At 37.3% G+C, this 23,481-nt stretch overlaps 1 protein-coding gene across 4 annotated transcripts in view; it reads right to left on the bottom strand.

Annotated features, from left to right (window-relative positions):
- Positions 1-23,481, bottom strand: part of Shoc2 (SHOC2 leucine rich repeat scaffold protein) — an 84,392-nt gene that overhangs the window by 37,129 nt on the left and 23,782 nt on the right. For all 4 annotated transcript variants that reach the window (XM_055591487.1, XM_055591489.1, XM_055591490.1 and 1 more), the window contains one exon: positions 9,047-9,975. In XM_055591487.1, coding sequence (XP_055447462.1) covers positions 9,047-9,749 — 703 coding nt within the window. In that variant the 5' untranslated portion in view covers positions 9,750-9,975. The remainder of the gene's footprint in view (positions 1-9,046; positions 9,976-23,481) is intronic.

The following is a 23,481-nucleotide window of genomic DNA, read 5'->3' as shown; positions in this document are numbered from 1 at the left end:
CCTGAGTGGGGAGCAGCCTTACCAGGCACAGAAGAAGACAGTGAAGCCAGTCCTGATGAGACCTGATAGACTAAGGTCAGATGGAAAGGGAGAAGGACCTCCCCTATCATTGGACTGGTAGAGGGGCATAGGAGAAGAAGGGGGAGACAGGGTGGGATTGAGATGGGGTTGGGGAGGGGCTACAGCTGGGATACAAAGTGAATAAATTATAATTAGTAAAAATAAAATAAAAATTAATAAAAAATGGGAAAAAAAGATAATAGGCTAATCTGTCAAGCCCTGTCTTAATATTTGTGTCTCCACACCCCTGTCCTATAGGCATTCTTGAAGACTACCTTTATAACCATGGGGACAGATCCTCAGGGATGGCTAAAAATATATCATAGTTGAGAGATGATGTGGGGGATGTTTGTCAAAAATAAAGATTCCTCAGTCGTTCAAGAAAAAAAAAAAAAAAAGAATTGCCCTTCTCTCTACAGGCCTCATGGAGGCTCTCAGGGCAAAGACAGCACAGAAGTTAGTTGTGTCACCTAAGCACATACAGCAACAGAAAATCTAAGACAATCCACACACAGAAATAACCTATTGGGTTAAATTTGCACTGACATCTGCTCTTGTTTTGGTTTACTGGACAGACTTCAAATGAGTCTTCTAACAAATAGAATGTGGCTATCTCAGTGTTCCCTTTATATACCTGTACTAACACATACGATTATGAGGGCTGTATTACAGGATGCCAGAGGTCACTGGGACAGTAGGATCTCTCTCTCATTCTTTCTCCTCCTCTCACAATATATTCTTTCATTTGCTGCAGTAATGAAATTCTCATTCTCAACTTGCTAGTTCTAATACATGGAAAAAAAAAAGTGAGTGACAGCTGTACTATATATAGGCAGCTTAGCTAATTGACTGTTAAACCTCTCTGATTATTAACAATTTGGCAAAACAAATGGTTAATATCAGTTCATATGACTTAATTAGAACTTAAAATTAAGGCTTCTTTGCATGAGAGAACTGTATGCAATCAGAAATATTATTGTTCCTGAAAGTACAAATAGAATTACACATGAACTGTTTTTTTATATACATATAACTCAAAGATTCTGAACAGCCCCTGCTTTAAGGGACCATAATAATGCAACTATGACAAGGGACCTTTATTTTTCTAACATGGAAGTAATTACTTGGATTCTTCCTACTCACCCCCAAATTTACTTCCTGAATATCTTAATTTACTGTTTTCCTCTGTAGAGATTTATTGTTTGTATCTTAAGGCTTTTGTAGAATGAATCTGTTATAAAACCAACTTTTAAAATAACATACACACATGAAATAGCTTATATTGAACAACTTATCCTCTACTTTAAATTCACGGAAATATGATGTCAATTTTTTTTAAGGAGGAAGAGTAAAAAAAAATAAAATTTCTTCCAAGACAATCTACATACAGAAGAACAAAAGTAAGAATTGCATTAGATTTTTTTCTTCAGAAACCATGCAAAGACAACAGCAGAGTGAAATATTATAAACACAGATGGGGCAGAAAGGTTTGTTTCCAATAAAACTACCCTTCAAAAGTAAGGGAAAAACAAAGACTTATAGAACTAAAAAAAAAAAAAACCTGAAAGTACCTGTACCCACTAGAACTGATTTACAAGAAATATTAAAATAAATTAAGAAAGAGAAAATAATATACACAGAAGCTTAATTGACATGAAGGACGTAGAAAAGAAAAGAATGCAGCTAAAAAGTCTTGATTTTTTTTTTCTTACTCATAAATGCTATAATGGTATCAGTTTGGTCAAAGCATTAATAGCAGTAAGATCATGAGAAACGGAGCCGTTTCCAGACAACACAGACGAAATGGGAAGCATCTGCCACCAGGTGCTCACACTCACGCAGTGGTACCATGCTCACTGGCAGTAGACCAATGCTAATCCAATGTATTCAACTCCACAGCACACAAGCAATGCCCACCTCAAAAACAGAAACCTTGGAGAGCCAGACCCAGCGATAACACACTGGTAATCCCAGCACTTCAAATGCACTCAGGAAGATCACTTTAAACACATATGCAAGCAGATAAAAAAGGAAAGCAGTGAAAGAAAAAACCTAAAGCTAACATTAATCAAGAGACAAAACTGGATCAGCTAGAGCAATTTCAGAATAAATAATAAAGTACAAATTAAGGTTTTTGAAACAGAAGGTTAATTAGAAAATTGTTCCAACAGTCCATTTTCTCAGAGTTGAACAGATGTACTGCAGGAAGGCAGGAAACGTTAAGGTCTAGGGTAAGTCATTCCAACTACACAACAATCAACACTGTACCGTAAGAGCTACTGGGAGTGGTTGAAAGAACATGAAGAACCGAAAGAACTCAACCCCTAAAAGCAGAGAACTTTTAACAAGATTTCTGAGACAGTCCACAGTGACTCCTCCTTATGAATAAATACATACAATGATTAAATAATTACCTTTTCCTTTGAGTGGACTGAACCAGAGCAACTTGCAAAATGTTAAAAATGATGACATGTGACATCTTTGATTACATTACAAAAAGAGTGTGACTTCCACCTTGTTATACCTTTCCTATTTCTCAAAGCTTTCGTCCCTAATGAAGCAAGAACCCACTGTCAGCTGACCCGGACAATAACATCTTGAACTTAAGTGTGGAGCCTTTCCCAGGCAGGCCTTCAGATTCCGTCCAGATCCTTGGCTAACAACCTGACTGAGAGACCTTGTGAAAAACAATCTTGAATTAGAAGTCAGTGACGACAGTTCTGACTGACGGACAAATTACTATTGTTGTTAAGAGCTATGCTTTGTTACAGAAGAAATAATTAACACAGGAATTATATGACATCTTTGGGGTTTTTATTATGATATTACTCATAAATATGCTTGTGGAAAATGATTTCATCAAAAGCTGGAGTTCTATTAGTCTGAGAAGCCAGAGGACAAGGTTCAGAGTTATTAAATCAACTGGAACTTTAGCTGCAGAAAAGAGAAAAATCACAAAGAATGGAGTACCAAAATTTGCAGTATATAATCTCCTTAGACTTTTGTCCAATTAAAAAAATAAGTATGTGTGAGAGGAAATTCTTGGGGAACCTGAAAAGGAAACAATAGTTTAAAAGTAAAGAGCAGATCAGACTTATTACAGCTGCCAACCATGGTACCAAACAGCTTGAACTTCAGCCTTGCCAGATTAGAAGGATTAGGAAAGAATCAAAAGAGCTACCTAAAACAGAGTATCTAAAGAGGACTAAAAAATCACATCTCAAGACTATGGAATGTTTACCAGGATTCTAAGGGTAAAAGACCCAAGAGCTTAATCCAAATCTCTGCAAGATTACAGTGACTTGAAGGAAATTTAACTGTGGAGCAAAACCAAACTTTTAACACTGATGAGAGGACAGTAAGAGAACTCAGCCATAATCATCAGACATAATTCATTTAACCCAGCCAATAAGCAATTACCAGAAGTCGGTATGGACCACGGTGGCTAAAATGAACTAGAAAATGAACACAATATAGCAATATGGTCCCTAAGGCAGTAGACAAGAGCCAAACATGACCCCATGTTCTCCAAGATGAAAGAAAACTGTATAAACCTTCTAGTCACCAAGTTTCTGCCCAGGAGTAAGTTACAAGCTACAAAATAAGCGGGGAAGGCCTAGAGTCAAGACAACTGAAATGCCTACAAGTTGCTTTAAGGCAGAATGTGAGAGACAGTAGCATGGCAGTATAAGATTCATACAATCTGAAAGGAAGTATCTGCCTACACTCTGATCACCATATAGATAGCAAATAAGGAACGGTGGCAAAGAGCCAATAAAAGGAACCCAAAATTCCCAATAGTAGTGTCACAAGGCTGGGAACAGTCTGAATTCCTGCCATTTAGAAAAGCCCTAATAAAAATACAGTTTATCTGGAAGAGTCCTGAGAAAAGTATATTGGGGATAACATAGATCTAAACGATCTAAACGAAAGGCAACCAGAAAAACTGTAACCAAGCTTAAAAGGAAAATACAAAAGAATCAACCAATTCCAAAATAACTGAACTGTTTGCCAAAACTGTATGTCGAGTATTAATTAAAATAATACAAAATCTAGACCCAACAATGCTGTAACAATGATCTGACATCCAACTAAAATGTAACCCAGCATCCAGATACAGAAAGTGTGATCTCTGATGAAGAAAAGAAACAAAAGCAAGAGGTAACGAACAGTAAGACAAGAATACCAAAAAGACTACTAAAAATGAGCTTCACAAGACAGAAAGAAAATATGGAACAAAAATGACACCCAAATGCAATGCAGACATTAGGGTAAAAAAAGGTGTGAAATAAATATTTGATTAAATAGGATCAACCAATCAGACTTAGAAACACAGCAATCCGACACTCAGATCCTCATTTCCCACTCACTCCTTTACAAGGACTTACTCCATAGGCTCCTCTAAGCAAAAATCTTACATAAGAAGAGACATACACAGCAGTGACTGCAGTGACTGGGTAAAGTGCTCTCAGGGTATAATGGTTGATGCCTCCCTCCCACATTTCAGGCAACACAGAAGCTGAATCTTAGTATTTCTCTGGCTCACATTTCTCTTATTGTCTTCTATTTCTCTTATTGTCTCTTTTAATAACAAGAGCTTCTATCCTTCAGGTGTTTATTGTTTAATAAAAGACCTGACAATATGGAACAGTTTACTTCCTAGTCTGAAATTTCTTCCTAATTCCCAGTTAATAAGAGTTACTTAGTAGCACCTATGGCCTCTCTATTAAAAGACATTATTTTATAACACCTATGGCCTCTCTTTACTGCTTTCCTTTTTCCCATAAAGTTATTTATTGGCATTTGTTAAAAAACACTCAAATGATATTTTTAATAAATAATGCTGGGTCCGTAAAAGCAATTCTATTGCTCCTGGCAAAACTAAAAGAATTTAAATTTTTTTAGGGATTAAGGCTTACTATCTAAGATAATACTAAAAATAACACTAAAATATTATTTTAACACTAGAATATTAAAATTAGACTAAGTACTATAAATGATGAACTGTAAGATGTCAAAATGGTGAAAAATAAACACCGAGTTTCACATAAATTCTATTCAGGCCATGTTTGGTTTGGTTTGGTTCCCCCCCCCCTTTTTTTTTTTTTTTTTTTTGGTTGTGAGCTTAGACTTTAACAGCTAAGCTATCTCTCCAGCCCTCAAGGCAAATATATCAAAGGCCTAACATTTAGAATCTAAGAAATTCAAAGAAAAATTACATTTCACATGAAAAACAACAAATACTAAGTTCATTCCGTTTTTAAAAAGCCTTTGATACTGTTTATTTTGTATTATGTATGACCAGATAATTGATTACATATTTGTTACATATTGGTTATATATCAGTTGACTTAGATAAACTATATCACTGCCAAGTACTGTGAATTGACTTTGTCTTCAATAAATGTTATGTCAAACAGATAAAAAAATATTCCTGGCTTTATTTTCTCACATATCCATGTGAAGACTTGTTTTGTTTCAGGGCATGGGGAAGATGAAGAACAGAGGATAACCCAGGATGTCATTTCTCCTCAGGTGCCGCCCACCTTGTCTTGAAGGCAGGATTATCACTGGGCTCACTTGTTTGGCCAGGCTGGCTGTTCCCTGGGCCCCTGGATCTATACACACACCTTTCCCTCCTCAGCACTGAAATTACAAGCCAGTCCCACTATGCCTTTTTATGTGAGTACTCACTAATGGCCATCTCCCCAGCCCTGTAAAAGGTTTTGTTTGTTTTGTTTCGTTTTTTACTGTGGGAAAATGATCTGAGTCTTTAAGGGTATACCTTTTAACAGTTAGATCAGTCTACTAGAAAGTTCTTTTGACAATCAAATCCATATGAAATTGTATACTACATATGTAACATTCTACTGAATACAGAAAATACTTTTATAAACATTCTAATTCAGCTGTTTTTATAGAGAATGATCTTTTTGAAAATCATAATTTAATAAATTACTTTTTAAAAAATTCTTAATCACACACATTCAATGAGAGAAATCAAAAACCAAAAGATGAGGTTTATCTGGTTTCAAAGCATGATAATCATTGCCTTTCTAGAAAAATAAAATTTTGTAAAACTGTCCAGAGCACCCTAAACTAAACCAATTATTCAAGTTGACACCTCACACTGACTTCCACTTCAACAAACCTCCATTAAGAGACAGTTCTGAAACCCTGTCTTTAACTGGGAGCCCAAAGGAACCAATGAGAAAGTTAAGAGAATAGTTAGTTATTTCCTATTTCTTCCTGGAAAGAGTTCTTGACTGCTTCTTGTACAATAAAGAGTCCATTTCACTCAGGACAAATGGCTATGGTGCCTACTAATAGACCAGAGACAATACTCACCTCTAGACTCACTCAGTACCTGTGGCTCCTCTCAGTTCTCATCCTGGCGCCTACCTTGAACAGCTCCAGCTCACATGCTTCCCCTACCCCAGCTTTGCATTCCTACATAACATTATTTCTACTTTTGCTTGGTTTTGAGATAAGGTCCACTATGTGGCCCTGAAGACCTCAACTGCCAATAGGTAATGCCTCCTAAATGCTGAGCTTAGAAATGTGCACCACCATACCCAGAAAAAAATGTATTTCTTTCACTTCCAGGTATTTCATAGCCTACAGAAGCAAGTCCTAAGAGAGAAAACTTGTGAACTTGTCAAACTTTGGGGACCATGGCTAAACCAAACACCAAATAATAAGGATATAGATCAAGACTGTTTTACAATTTCTAGAGAAAAATCAGTATTTCTTTTTCCAACAACCTAAACTTCTGTAGACAATGAGCTTTATGCACAAATCAAATTCTGACTGAAGCAAGTACTAACTAAAGCAAGTCACTCAACAGCTACTTTCCTATAGGAGACGTGGAATGAAGCATTTCCACCCACTGATTTTTTTTTTTTGAGACTATTTTAATAGCTAAGAAATGAGTCGTACCATGCATGCACATTACTTGAAAAAAAATCTATATTGGATATTCTAAATATACTTAAGAAAAGAAATTATTTTTTTCTTTTTTATTATTATGATACTTTAGTTTCATAGATGTACCCTTTGAATACTGACCACTCTTATCTCTCAAATCCTTACCAACCCTGTCCATCCCTTTCCCACAAATCTCTCTTATGCAGCCTTGTCTATATGCTTTGTTGTGCGACCCACAAAGATTAACCAGGGCCATCTATGTGCCCATGGGTTTGGAACTAACCGGAGCCTGGTGAAAGGAGAAGAGGGTACACAAGACAGTGACTTCTCTTTTCCCAGAATCTATTGGAGCCCTTGCTTCCTTGACTAACTGCTGACAGTACTGCTCTTGTGTGGCCCCAGTGCAGAAGACTAGAGTTGGCGTGAGTTACAGTAGCTGTAGCCAATCCAGGGAACGGCTTTTTGTAGCCCTTCACCCTGTTTTCTGGTTCTTACAGACTTCTGCCCCCACTTCTGTGATGTTCAGTAAACCATAAGGGGGTAGAGGGATGGGAGTGATTTGTTTAGAGCTGGGCCCACATCAGTGCCTTATTTTCTGCATGCTGGGCAATCATGAGTCTCCATAGTCCCCTGCAGTGATCTGAATAAGAAAGGCCTCCATAGGCTCATAGATTTAAATGCTTGGTCCCCAGGGAATATATTTCTCTGATTAGAGCTGGAAGCCACTTAAGACAAAATCAATTTTTAAATTGAGTCAAATACAATAGAACATATCTGAATTTTAACTGTAATGTTTTCAAGTTAAGCATAGAACACTGCACCCTTGAGAAGCTGCAGAACCCAAAAGTCAGGAAGTTTCCTGTATCATCGACTGTAAGAGAGCTCTTCACTCAATCCATCTTTGGTTATTCATAACATACTGCCTATAGCAAGATGAAAACTCTGAACTTCACAATCCACTTTTTATTTTGATATTTTAAAAATCTAGGGTCAGATGGAAGGGGAGGAGGACCTCCCCTATCAGTGGACGAGGAGAGGGGTATGGGAGCAGATGAAGGAGGGAGGGTGGGATTGGAAGAGGGTTACAGCTGGGATACAAAGTGAATAAACTGTAAGTAATATAAAAAATTTAAATTAAAAAAATCTTAAACAAAAGGCTAAAAGACATTATCTTAGTAAATTTCTCAAAAACTGCTTATTAACATGGGAAATGGGTCAGAAATTTATTTTACAATTAAAAAGATGTTCCAAAATTTATTCAAAAAAGATCAAAAGAGTTGATTTCTTTTTATTGATCTGTTTATATGTTTCTTTCCTCCTATACCATTCTTTTTCAGTTTTTCCTTTGTTTCAGTATAATTTAATATATGATTAGAATGAAATGTATCACTGATAGCAGCAATTCATATATTATTCTGCCTTTCTGTATTAGATTTTGCTTGTTGTTTCTGAGACAAGGACGCACTATGTTGCCCAGGATGCACTCAAACCTTGGGCTCCAGTAATCATCCTGGAATGGGCTTCCTACATACCGTACACCACTGTGCCCAGCTGCTACACTTATTCTTAATGAAAATATAAGTAATTTCAAAAATGAGGAGGAAAACTACTTTCCTATGGTAGTGTTCTTCAACAAAGCTGTAATATGACAACTGATCATGATAATCAGGTAAAAAGTGATATGAATTTAAGTAAACACCTTTCAGACAAAGAGTCAGAATAGGAAAATTTACACAGCACACTTGATAAAAAATATAGATATAAAGATACTTAAAAATAGGTGTTAAGGTAACAACTTAAAAGTTAGACAAACCTTTTAAATTCTTTTTTTCTCCAATAAAAAAAAGCAGATTCTGTTGTCTGAGGAAGGTCTAATTATATTTGTTTAATAACTCACTTGTCAATAAAATAATCTCATATCTATTTATATTTAATAAGTTACAAATAAGGAATATAGAAATAAATGTTTTCATACAGTTGAGAACTTTCTGATATGGAAAGCACTTAACAAAATTACTTAGCTAACAAATACCACAAAAAGCAACCCAGATCCGCTCACCAATTTCAGCAGGTAGTTGTTTGATTTTATTCTCTCGGATGCTTAGCATGATGAGCTTGGGCAGGTTTTTGATGTCCATTTCCACAGTCGTTATGCGATTAAAGCGAAGATACAGAGTGGTGAGAGAATCTAGCCTATATACCACTGAAGGAATTTCTCTCAGTTTATTATGCCGTAGATCAAGCATCCGTAGCTTCTTCAAGTTATCAAGAGAGTCAGGCAAACTGGTAAGTGAATTCTCACTGAGAGCCAGTGTCATGAGATTTACTAGACAGCCCACCTCTGCTGGGAGGGACTGCAATTTGTTACTGTATAAATAAAGTTCTGTGAGTTGAGTCAACTCTTTGACTGATGGTGGCAGTATATGTATAGACCTCTTGGATAAGTCCAGGCGCATGGAGTTCTCCTCCCGGCATTTGTTAAGCTCCTTAATTACCTCAGCATTGCTGGATTTTTTTCTAGTCCCAGGTGCTGGATTTGGCCTTTTGATCGTATTGTCGACTGAAAAAGCCACCCCTGGTTGTGCAGCACTGGAATCCTTCTTTCCGTCTTTGGCATCTTTCCCTTTGGTTTTAGGTTCTTTTTCTTTGCTTTCTTTCCCAAAACCTCCAGAGGCTTTTGCCTCTTTTTCTCTGTCCTTGGCAGATGGTACTTTGGGATCTTTCTCTTTAGAGTCTTTTTCTTTGCCTAAACTACTACTCATGGTGACTCAAGTTTAAACAAAACACTACATGAACGCCTTTTATTTGCCAGAATCCAGATCAAAGATGAAGAGACAAAGATCCTAGGCAGTCAAAAGAGTGCTGGCATGAAGAAGTAAGCTTGGAGTCGCATCCATCTGTTACATGTTGGCTCTAAAAGCACTATGCCCATTTCTGATAACTCATTCCAACGGTAAAATGGTGCTGGTCAGTGATTCACTAGAATTCCTGGAATACAACACAGACAGTAGTAAATTACATTACATTATAAATTAAAATGTTATAATTTACATTACAGACAGTCTCCCAAAACAATCACTGTGGAAATAGGCAGTTTCCTTCTATCTTATACATGATACTATTCCCCTCTACCATGAAACACCCACTACAAATACAAAAGCTAGTAGAGCACATCAGGCCTCCCTTCAGAGGACGCGAAATCTCATAGGAAAAAGGTAAAATAATGAATCCAGAGCAATGGAAATAATAATCCCAGAGCAATGGAAACTCCCCGAATCCATGAGGGTGAGCCCTAGTTAAGACTCCAATGGCGTTATGAAGCCTGAACCAGCCATCTCCTGTAACCAGGCAAGACTTCCAATGAAGGAATTGGGATACCAAGCCAGCCACAAAATCTTCAACCACAATTTGTCCTGCCTACAAGATATGCAGAGGTAAAGATGGAACAGAAATTGAAGGAATGGCCAACAATGACTCGTTCAACTTGAGACCCATGCCATGAGAGTTAATGATATTCTGCTATATTTGCAGACAAAAGCCTAGCATAACTGTCATCAGAAGGCTTCAACCAGCAACTAATGGAAACAGATGCAGAGACCCACAGCTAAACACTTAGGTAGAGCATGGGGAATCCTGTGGAAGAGGGGGAGGAAGGGTTGTAGGAAATAAAACCTACAAAATTACCTAACTAGGGCTCATAGGTGCCCACAAAGACTGAACTACCAAACAGAGAACATGCATGAGGCTGACCTAGGCCCTCTATACATATACAACAATTGTGTAGCGTGGTCTTCATGTGGGAGTACGAATAGCGGAAGCAGGGACTGTCTCGGACTGTTACCTGCCTTTGTGTCCCTTTTTCCCTACTAGGCTGCCTGGTCTATCCCCAAGAGAAGATACACCTAGCCTTACTGCAACTTGATGTGCCAAGGGCTAACTGATAACCATGGAAGGGGCTCCCCTTTTCTGAAGAGGAAATGGAGGAATGGATGGGAGAGGGGTGGAAGGGAAACACTGGTAGGAGAGAAGGGAGGGAAAAACTGCGGTCAGGATGTAAGGTTAACAAATAAAATAATTAAAAGAAAAAATAAATTGTTATACCCAATTTATACAAACAAAAGCACAGAATTTTTTTTTTTTTTTTTAGTATCCTAACTAGCTAACCTTTTTAATCTTTGGATTCTGCCAGAATCCAAATTAGTGGCCTGGAAACAGACTCAGTGCTTAAGAGCACATATTGCTGTTTCTGAGCACCTGGGTTTGATTCCCAGCACCCACACCAGGCCTCTTACAACTGCCTGTAACCCCACCTCCAGGAGGCTCTCACACCTCTGACGTTCGTGTGCACATACCATCCCCATACACATAATTAAAATAATAATTTTTTAAAAGAATCCAAATTAAGTAGTACATACCCATAGACTGTACTTAACAGATACACTGAATCTGCTTTACCTACATGACTTAACCAAATGGCTTTAAGTAACAGGAAATAACTCAAAGCTGACACAGACTAAGAAACAATAAAGATCAAGTAAAAATGAATAAATACCAGTTAGCTTTAAAAAAAAAATCAAATATTATTTTAGTGGGAATCCGAGTTTCCTTCCGTATTGTAGCACTGAGGTAGACTATTCACAGGATATTGACACTTGTTCTTAAATGTTATTAAAATCGAATATTTTTAAAAGATGCATCTTTAGAAGAGGGCTAGTAGGATGAGATGGGGCTGAAGAGGGTGAATATATATACACACACATACATACACTCCTATGCCAGCTCTTGAGAGGCCAGGGCAGAAAGACCATGAATTCAAAGTCAGCCTAAACTACATACGGAGAAACATTATTTAAAACACAACAACAAAAACTTACTTGGAAAAAAAACTATAAAAAGGGGTAGAGGGGCTGGAGAGATGGCTCAGAGGTTGAGAATACTGGCTGTTCTTCCAAAAGTCCTGAGTTCAATTCCAGCAACCACATGGTGGCTCATAACCATCTACAGTGAGATCTGGTGCCCTCTTTCTGCTGTTCAGGTGTACATGCAGACAAAATGATGTATAAATAATAAATACATAAATATTCTTTAAAAACTATAAAGATTATTTTTGTTTTTTGAGACAGGGTTTCTCTGTGTAGACTTGGCTGTCCTGGACTCACTTTGTAGACCAGGCTGGCCTTGAACTCACAGACATCTGCCTGTCTCTGCCTCCCTGAATGCTAGGATTACAGGCCATAATATTTTTTAAAGCCAGTAGGGCATATGTGCTAAATATTTTTTCACCTTAAGTATAGATATAAAAGTTTTACAGTATTATATCTTGAATGACAATGGACACACTGGGCTCCAGACAAGATAGCTCAATATACTATACTTCAAATAATCACAGCCTAAAACTGTGGATAAATTCGTAAAAAAACTAGAAAGTGGGATAAAAGTGAATAACTATAATTAATATAAAAAAGAAAAAGAAAAAATAAAGAAAACTAGAAAAAGACTGAAAAGTACAGAAAAAGTGACAAACTAGGACTAAAAGATTCTACCTAATATTAAGTTCCCTGGTATTTTGTTGTTGTTGTTGTTGTTTTGTTTGTTTTGCTTCCTCTATGTCCTATTCTGGATAGTAAGGACACCACCAACTAATGAACACTAACAGGCAACAGTCAATCAATCAATCAATGTTCCAAGAAGAGTTTTGTCTAGTTAAACTCTGTGGAGAAGGGGCATTGCAGGACGGTACTGGCGTGGCTGTATGCGAACACAAAGTCAGTCACTCACCAGAGCCCTTCGCTGCCATTGAGGCCACAAAAAATTCAAAGGAAATCCTGCCAGTCATTCCCACTTTATATGAGCTTGAAAAGAAGATGCGCGCGCACACACACACACACACACCCTTCACATTAGCCCAGTGGCTAAGAAGTACGAAGTGTAGCTCTGATAAGTCTTCCTAAATTAAAAGGAATTTAATTTATTTCAATTAAAGTGGTTTTTAATTGAAATTAATTTAATTAATTTCAGGTCAAAGTGGTATCCCCCTCCCTTCCCTCTGGTTCCTACTCATGCAAAGCTATATGATGAGGAAGAGCTCTGTAGTTAATCTCTTGCTCTGCATGACCCAAGCATTAATGAATAAATGATACATCCTTTTCTCCCAGCAACAGAGGATCTTCAGCAAAGAAACAGAAAGAAATTCTTTCAGTATGTTTAGTATTCTCAGGCATAACTTCTAGCAATTCATGCATAAAAGCAAAATCAAAGCATGTGCTCTGAGGATTAAACTGTTACAGGGAATACTACCTGCCCATGTACAAGATTAAAGATTAGTCTTAGGATGGCACACAGCAGGGTAGACCACCACTATAAAAGCTCTGAAAACCACAAAAGGGCCCAGAACATTTGTTTTGAACCAAACACTTTTCTCTGAAAAAACTGAATTTATATAAAAATCAGTTTATCGAGATATTCATTGTACAATATAAAATTACTCAAACCAAGATCTAAGAAAATAATGATTCTGAAGAGAAAAGATGACCAGCAGATATCAAAAGATTCTGTTGAATAATCTGGTAAGAATAAAATACCCATTTAAAGAGAAAAAAATGCTCCATCAAATAAATGCTCTTGCAATCAAACATACAAAAAGTCTCAGAACAAAAGATACAAAGAAATAATCTGAAAATTTTACAACTAAAAATCGTAATAAACAAACACTGTACAAGTCACTGGACTGGTCAATACAAGCACAGAGATACAGAAAGTTCAGTTCTTACAAGACCCTGTGAGGCTAAAAAAATTGAAAATATTAGAGCTAATATTTTTCATAAATCTATTGAGAAAAAAAGAGCAAACTCTCTCTAAACCAAGGAAATTCAAAGAAATCTATTCATTAACATGAAAATCACATTTATTTGCCAATGTAAACCTACAGGATAACAATGACTTGAGTAGCAGTAAACTTTTCAACAGAAACTGCACTGGCCAAAAAAAGAAGTAGAATTTTTTTTTTCAAGTGTTAAAAGACCAATAAACCCAGGATTACTTACTCAAAAGAAACAGCCTCCAGAAATGTAAATAAAATGAAGACACAAATGAAGCAAAATAAACAGAATTACAGACTACAACTTACACCATAAGAAATGAAAGAAACCAACCTGTAGGCTACCCAGACCTTCCCCCAGACCCAATTTTCATTGAATTTTAGAATGGTTTTCTTTCTTTCTTTCTTTCTTTCTTTCTTTCTTTCTTTCTTTCTTTCTTTCTTTCTTTCTTTTTTCTTCCTTCCTTCCTTTCTTTCTTTCTTTTGATCTATATTTCATTAAATAGAAAGTTGTTCACAGTCTATGAATTTGTAAGCTCTTTGTTGTTTCTTTTGTCATTATTGTAAGCTCTTTGTTGTTTCTTTTGTCGTTATTGATGATATCTAACTTTAATTCACAGTTGTCTGGTCAGATGCAGGGAATTATTTCAATTTTCTTGTATCTATTGAGAGTCACTTTGTACCTGAGTATGTGAAAAATTTAGAAATTTTAGTTTTAGAAAAATTTCCATGAGGTGCTAAGAAGTTGTTATACTCTACTATGTAGGTAGACAGTTCTGTTAGGTTCATTTGGTTTATAATGAGGAAGAAGAAATCCAGATCAAAGGTCCAGAAAATATTTTCAACAAAGTCATAGAAGAAAACTTTCCTAACCTTAAGAAGGGCATGCCTATAAAGATACATGAGGCATACATACAAAACACCAAATAGATTGCACCAATAAAAAAGGTCTGCTCACCATATAATAATCAAAACACTAAACATACAGAATAAACAAAGAATATTAAAATCTGCAAGGGAAAAAGATCAAGTAACATATAAAGGCAAACCTATTAGAATTATACCCAACTTCTCAATGAAGATTCTAAAAGCTAGAAAGGCTAGAACAATGTGCTAGAGACTCTTAGAGACCACAGATGCCAGTACAAATTACTATACCCAGCAAAACTTTCAATTACCACAAATGAAGAAATGAGTAAAAATGAAATTTAAACAGTATCCACCTACAAATCCAGCCCTACAGAAGACATTAGAAGGAAAAATGCAAACCAAGGCGATTAACTATACCCCAGAAGAACACAGGAAATGACCTCACAGCAGCAAAACCAATCAAAGGACACATGCCTGCACTCAAACACACCACACACATACACCACCACCAACACCAACAAAAAGAGGAATTAACAATCATTATCATTGATCTCTCTCAATATCAGCAGTCTCCATTCCCCAACAAAAGATACAGATTAATAAAATGGATGTGAAAACAGGATCCATCCTCCTGCTGAATGCAAAAAACACACCTCAACATCAAGGATAGACATCACCTCTGGGTGAAGACTTAGAAAAAGATAGTCTAAGCAAATGGACGACCTAAGAAGCAAGCTAGTGTAGGCATTTTAGTACCTAACAAAATAGACTTCAAACCAAAATTAATCAAAAGATGGAAAAGGACATATTCAAAGGAAAAATCCACCAAGATGACATTTAAATTCTTAACATCTAGGCCCCTAAAACAAGGGCACACAACACCCTTTGTAAAATATTACTACAGCTTAAGTCACATATTAACCCTCACACAAACTAATACTGGGAAACATCAATATACCACACTCACCAATGGACAGGCCATTCACAGAAAACTAAACAGAGAAATGCTGGAGCTAACTAACGTTATTTATAGTAATAAAAAAGACATGGAATTTGAAGAAAAAAGACAAACTGATCATTGGAACTAAAGTGAAAACCCAGGCATAAATCTACACACCTGTGGACACCTTTTAATAAATAAGCCAGAAATACACCCTGGAAAAAAGAAAGCATCTTCAACAAATGTTGCTCATCTAATTGAATGTCTGAATGTTGAAGAATGGAAACCAGGCACAAAACTCAAGCCCAGGTAGATCAAAGACCTCAGTATAAAACCTGAACCTGATAGAAGAGAAAATGGGGAATAGCCTTCAATGCACTGGCAAAGGAGACAATTTTCTGAACAGAACACCAATTGTGCAAACACCAAGATAAACATTTAAGTAATAGGACCTGATGAAACTGGAAAGTTTAAGGCAAAGGACACCATCAATCGGACAAAATGGCAGCCTAAAAAAAAGTGGGAAAAGATTTTTAATAACTACATATTTGATAGAGAATTAATATCCAAAATATATAAAGAAATAAAGAAACTAGTATCAAAAACCCAAATAATCCAATTTAAAAATGGAGTACGGACCTAAACAGAAAATTCCCGACAGAGAAATCTGAAATGGCTGAGAAACACTAAAAGAAATGTTCACCATTCTTTGTCATCAGAAAAATGCCAATCAAAACAACTCTGAGATTTCATCTTATACCTGTCAGAATGGCTAAGATTAATAATAACACAAGTGACAGCTCAGCTGATGAGGAAATGGAGCAAGGGGAACACTCCTCCATTGCTGCTAGGAGTGCAAACTTGTACAGCCACTTTGGGAATCAATATCGTGATTCCTCACAAAATTAGGAATCTATCTCAAGATTCAACTATATTACTCTTCAGCATATAGCCAAAAAATGTTCCATCTTACCACAAGGATATTGCTCAACTATGTTCATAGCAGCTTTATTCATAATAGCCAGAAACTGTAAACAACCTAGATGTCCCTCAACAAAAGAATGGATAAAGAAAATATGGTACATTTATACAGTGGAATATAACTCAGCTGTTTTAAACAACTGACATTATAAAATTTGCAAGCAAATGGATGAAAACTGGAAAAAATCATCCTGAATGAGGTAACCCAGACCCAAAAAAGACAAGGGATGTATTTACTTACACATAAATATTAGCTATTAAGTAAATGAGAACCAAGCTATAATCCACTGACATAGAAAGGTTAGGTAAAGAGAAGTCTTCTAGGGAGCAAGCATAGATCTCCTTGGGAAGGGGAAATGGATATTGTAGGTGGACTGAAAGAAGGTGGGGATGGGAGTGGGGGTTTTTCAGGTGAGGAGTAGGGTGGAGACAGGGGAGACTAGGGGACACTTGAGGGATGGTGTGGAAACCTACTGCAGTTGGAACTTCCTGGAATCTATGAAGGAATCTTATAATGGACTATGCGGGCACCTAGTAAGAGAGGACATGGAGTCTGAACTGGCCATCTTAGTCAAGTAAGGCTTCCAGTGGCAAACTGGATTGAGTTGTTGGCTAAGAGGTTCCCGTGGAGAACCCTAAACCACTAGGACAGAGGGTTGCTCCCCTAAAACTAACATCAGGATCCCATTACCAAGGACAACATCCACACAGCCCATTGAACATGGACAGGTGGAGCTGGTGCCTGCATAAAGCTTTCACCCCTATATTCTAATTCTAGTCTCTTTGGAGAAAGAAGGTACTCTCCTGGCCAAGGAAAGAGAAACCTGGACACTAACTCAGCCACAAAACTCTTGACCTGCCTGCAAGATGTGCTGGGACAATGATGGCACAGAACTATGGGAGTTGCCAATCAGTGTCTGGTTTAACTTGAGGCTCAAGCCACAAGAGAGAGCCCACACCCTACACTGCTTGGTTGGCCACCCACTGGAGACTGGATAGCCCAGAGAGCTAGGATAGAACCAAACATGACTGGCAAAAATGAAAAATAATAATAATAATAATAATAAAATTAAAGATATTCTGTATACTCAGATTGGTGCCTTGCCCAGTCATCATCAGAGAGGCTTCCTTTGACAGAGGATGGGAGCAAGTACAGATACCCACAGCCAGACAATATGCAAATAGTCAAAATTAGAGGTCCTCATTGGGGCCCTCCCCTTGGAACTCAGGGAACCCTGCAGAGGAAAGATTGCAGGACTCAGAGAGAATGGAAGACACCAAGAGAACATGGCTCACCAAATCAACTAAGCAGGGCTAACAGGGGTCTGCCCAGATCCTCTGTTTATCTGTTATGGCTTATTGTTTTTGTGGACTCATAACAGTGGAAGCGGGTGTGTCTCTGGCTCTTTAGCCTCACATTGGGACTCTTTTCCTCTTATTGGATTCCCTTGTCCACCCTGAAGGTGAGGAGTTTTGCCTTGTCTTATTGTATCTTGTTTTATCATATTTAGCTGTTGTCTCTTGGAGGCCTGATCTTTTCTGAAGATAAAACACAGAAGTGAATGTGGGGAAGAGGAGAGGTGCAGGAGAGGGAGCTAGGAGGAGTTAAAGGAGGGGAAACTGTGGTCAAGAAATTAAAGTACGCCAATAAAGAAAATAAAAAAGAATATCAATAAATAAAATTGTAAAATTTCTCTTTTTCAGGTTTATGTTATGTTTGATGTTGAAAGCAAGGATGGATGTCAATGTCAATGCTTGGACAGTAATAGTCAAGATGACGGTATCATAAAGTGAAAATTTTGCACTATTTAATTATGCTAAGTACATTTTACTTAGATTGATATATTCTGATACAAATAAGAGTAATAAAATGTTTTTATGATTTATTTAATTTTCATTTTTTATTTTATTTTTAATTATACTTTATTTACTTTGTATCCCCCCTCTAGTTCCCTTCCTCCTCCCCTCCCAATTCCTCCCTTCCTTCTCCTTCTCCACACATGCCCCTCCCCAAGTCCACTGGTAGGGGAGGATTTCTTTTTCTTCCTTTTGATCATAGTCTCTTAGGTCTCATCAGGAGTGGCTGCATTGTCTTCCTCTGTGGCCTGGTAAGGCTGCTCCCCCCTCAGGGGGAGGTGATCAAAGAGCAGGCCAATCAGTTCATGTCAGAAGCAGTCCCTGTTCCCATTACTATGGAACCCACTTGGACACTGAACTGCCATGGGCCACATCTGTGCAGGGGTTCTAGGTTATCTCCATGCATGGTACTTGGTTGGAGTATAAGTCTCGGGAAAGACCCCTGTGCTCAAATTTTTTGGTTCTGTTGCTCTCCTTGTGGGCTGTAAACCATAAATTAATTACAAGAAAGAGGAGGTGACAATATAAAATCAGTAGACAAAATGAAATCTTTAAGACAATGTTCAGGTAATCCATAGAGCAGCAGAGAAGATGAGAAATACAAAAATTTTAAGCCAGCATATTTATATACAAGTCCAACAACAATGTTAAATCTAAGTGGTTCCAACATAGCTATATACCATTAAAAAGAGTCAGAATGATTTTAATGTACCATAAATAATCTATAAGAAAGTCAATACAGCCACATAGGGTAGTTATAAATTAGATTTAGGGCCCACTCTAGAGGACTAACTCCACACTTGGTACTGTAAGCTGGGCCAGGAACTTGCGGCTGAAGAGACTCTACCATTAGTTTACTAGATGGACATAGAAGCACACTGTCTGCTAAATACACCTTTTGTTATACCCAAAGACTAGCGTAGCCCTCAACCCTCATCAAACTGCTTTTGGCAGCAGATGGTGGTTAGTACTGAGTCACAGCTAGTTACAGAATAAATACTAGTACAGTACCCGGCCCTAAGTGAGCCGGCTAAATCATATTTTCTTATCCCTGTAAGACTCAGGAAAGACTGAAGACAAGAGAGCCCAAAGTTTTAAGTCAGTGATTGAAAGAGAGACTGATGAAAAACAGCATTTTCTGGGCCTGACAGGGCACGGTACACATGAACTCACAGTGGCTATGGTTGCCTGCACAAGATCAGAATAAGATCAAGCCAATACAAATGGGGTAAGGGCTCATGAATTCCCACCCCTAGCTGAGAGGCTACTAGCAGTTGATAGCTGGGTGAGGTAGAGTTATAGTTTTCTTCCTTCCTGATAGGCTGTGCTTCCTGGTAGGCTGCCCATACTCTAGAAGGTGTCAATGCACCCATGTGCATATAAGCTGCACCAACTGGCCTATGAGTTTAAACAAAAAAAAAAAAAAGTTGAGAGGAAGAAATGGGAAGGGTACTGAGAAGAACTGGAGTGAGGAAGGGATATATGCATGGAATTCTCAAAGAATAAATAAAAATAGGTTATTTTTTTTAAAACTACAGGAAAGGATACCATGAAACTTAATCAAAGGAAATCTACAATGAAATTAGTATCAAAGTAGCATCAACAAGAACAAAAGGAGCTGATATGAAGATAGTCAATTCTCCAAGACAATGATACATTACTAAATGTATATTCTCAAAATCTTACAGCTTCAAAATACATATTTTTATCTGATGAAAGAAGAAAGACCTGAGCTGGGGAGATGGCTTGGTTGGTAAAATTTCTACTACACAAAGATCAGAACTAGAATTTAGACCCACAGAACCCACAAAAAAGCTGGGAATGGTAGCATTCACCTGTGATCTGGGTGCTGGGGTGGACAAGATAGATCCTAGGTGCTTGCTAACCAGCTACTCTGACTAAAAGGATCAAAGTTTGGTGAGAGACCTGTCTCAAAAACTAATATAAAGAACAACTGAGGAAGACATCTGATACTGACCTCTGGCCTCACACACACACACACACACACACAGAAACCACACACCTATGGGGAGATTTCAACTAAAAAAAATTAACTAGGTGAATATAAAAGGAAAATACTTCATGAAATATATTTCAAAATAAACTTTATCCTAAAATATAAAGAAACCTTAAATTTTAAAGAATTGAAACCATACAATATATGTTCCCTGACCATAAGAAATAAAATTTAAAAGTAGTAGCAGAAAGGTAACATTCTTCAGACTCATGAAAATAAACGCACTGCTAAGCAATCTATGGGTTAAAAAGGAAATTAACAAGGACAATTAGACATTGAGCAGGGTAGAAATGATATATATCAAAATTTGTAAGATGTAAACAGCAATTTAGAGAGAAATATTCACACCTGGATGATATTAAACTATATAATCCCAATAACTTAAATTCCCACCTCCAGACACTTGGAAAAAGTAAAAGAAATCCAAAGAAAGTAGAAGGTAATAGCCATGAAATCAAAACTGAAAAAAAAAAAAAAAAAAACAGAAACTCATTTTAAAATATTTATAAAACTGATAAACACCTACTAACTCTGACATAGATAAAAACAGGCAATTGGGGGATAGCAATGAAGATCTCACAATACAGAGACAACAGAACACTGACGATAACTTGTCATGATGCTCAACAACAGATAAAAATAGGCTAAAACCTATGAAATACTATACAAACAAGACTCAAGATTAATTATATCTGAATAATTCTAGATTAAAAAGAAACTGAAAGCAGTTTAAAATCTTCCAAAAAGAAGAAACTATCAATCACAGATGTGCCAATGAATTGTAAAAAAAACATCCAAATAAGAGTATCAGCTCAGGAGCATGCTCTAAGGCGACAGAACCCAGTCATGATATCCTAAGTTCAAAAAAATCAAAAAACTAAAGTATTGATTCTATATAATCTCCTCCAAGAAATAATCACTTTGTTGTTATTGTTTTGTTTTGTTTTCTGAGACAGGGTTTCTCTGTGTAGCCTTGGCTGTCCTGGACTCGTTTTGTAGACCAGGCTAACCTGGAACTCACGGACATCTGCCTGCCTCTGCCTCCCTGAGTGCTGGGATTAACCAGGCATGCAACACCGCACCTGGTTAGAAAATAATCACTTTGAGGACACATTACCCTATACCAAAACTGGACAAATGAATTAAAGCACAGAAAGCAATACCGGCCAACAACCTTCATGAACAGCAATACAAATCTTCAAGAACATGGCTGAAAGTTAATTTACCTCTTAACACACTTGTTCTACATAGCTGGGGAAGTCCTCCTTTCTACAGCTCCAAAAATAAAGTGCATGTTCATAAATCTACATGCACACAGAATCTGTATGCTTAAAGCTGCACAACAGTGGCATAAGCAGTGAAGAACAAGTTAAGTCCCTGTCTCAAGCAAGGTGGAAGGTGGAAACCAGCCCACGACTGACTTCTGACCTCCACACGCATGCTGTGGAAAGTAGATGTGCACACACATGCACGTGTGCGCGCGCTGGGGCCGCAGTTCAGAGACGGAGCCATTACCTGGCATCTATGAGCCCCCTAGGTAGCACAAAACAGACCATAAAGTCAGCATATTTTTCTTTATCTACAAACTTCCTTCTCTAGAAATTTTTCTTTGGCCTATTTCCTTCTTTTATAAAGTTTATATGCAGCTATAAGCACTACTGCTGAACTATTCCATTACAGTTAATACAGTAGTTTCAAATAAAAAAATAAACGAATGGGGGAGGAGACACTGCTCAGTGGTAGAGTAATGGCTGAGCATTCATAAGACCCTAGGTTCAATCCTAGAACTACAAAAAAAGAAATAGAGAATTTTAAAACCTTTGTCTTAAATCACATATTTTACACAGAAATTAACTCAAAATCAATCAAAGGCCTACATGTATAAAATAACTTAGGAAAAATTACTTAAGAGATGACAGCAAAAAAAAACAAAACCCTAGCGAAAGAATACGCCAGCCAAGCAGGGAACAAGAGCCTTCCATGTGTGAAGCACTGATAAATAAACATTCCTGTTTCCTGCCTTCGAGGTGCTTATATTCATGTGGGGGAAATCATCTTATCCATGATAAGAAAACATGTAAGGGCAGAAAGATCCAAGAACACTGAGACAGAAGAGCTAAACAAAGTATACTGTTTCCCCACTGTGACTAAGGAAGAAAGGGAATGTTACAGTTAAGGATTTTTATATTACGCTGTACGTTCCATATGATATGGAACAAAATCATTTCCCCCAATTTCCCTGTGTATTTTATTCCTTTCTCTTTCTCCTCATGCCTGAATCATACACTGACGTCATATATAGCTCTTTTACACCAAAGAACTGTTTGGAGCTGTTGCAACCTTTTGATGAAACTTCCATCGTACAGAGTTTCAGGAATTCCAGTTAACCTACTGAACAAATAAACTTGAAAGACAGTGAGGAAAGAACTGCATGTCATCCATTAAACTAGACTGACACAAATGATTAAATTGTATAACCTTTGAAAACTATCAACATAAAATAAGTCTGTATTTTAAATCAAATACAGACCTTAATGTGAACTGTTAGCCCCGGTGTGAAGTGCCTATTCTTTAAATAAAGTTAAGTTCTTATCACAGTTACTCTAATCTACCTCTAACTCTCATTGTAACTTACCTTTTATCTACCTCTCAACTTCTAAAGCCATTGTTTCAACTTTCTTTTTAAAAAGTATTGGGAGTTGTAGGGAGGTGGGCAAAAAGAGCACTGGCTGCTCTTCCAGAGGATCCGGGTTCTATTCCCAGCACCCACATGGCAGCTCACAACTATCTGCAACTCCAGCTCCAGGGGATCTGGCACCCTCACACATATACACACATACAGGCAAAACACCAATGCACATAAAATAAAAATAAATAAATAATAAAAAAAAATCAGGTACATGAGAAACCATGAAAGCACCATGGAATTGTAATTTTCTATGACTGGAACTCAGGGCCTATGATATGACTAGAAATGTAGATTGTCAAACCTTGAAAAGCTTGTGATACAAG

Source organism: Psammomys obesus, unplaced genomic scaffold (assembly GCF_907164565.1).
Source record: "Psammomys obesus unplaced genomic scaffold, mPsaObe1.curated_primary_1811, whole genome shotgun sequence".
In the NCBI taxonomy this organism is placed as follows: Eukaryota; Metazoa; Chordata; class Mammalia; order Rodentia; family Muridae; genus Psammomys; species Psammomys obesus.
Note: the sequence above shows the minus strand (reverse complement) of the source record. Positions and strands in the feature narration are given on the sequence as shown.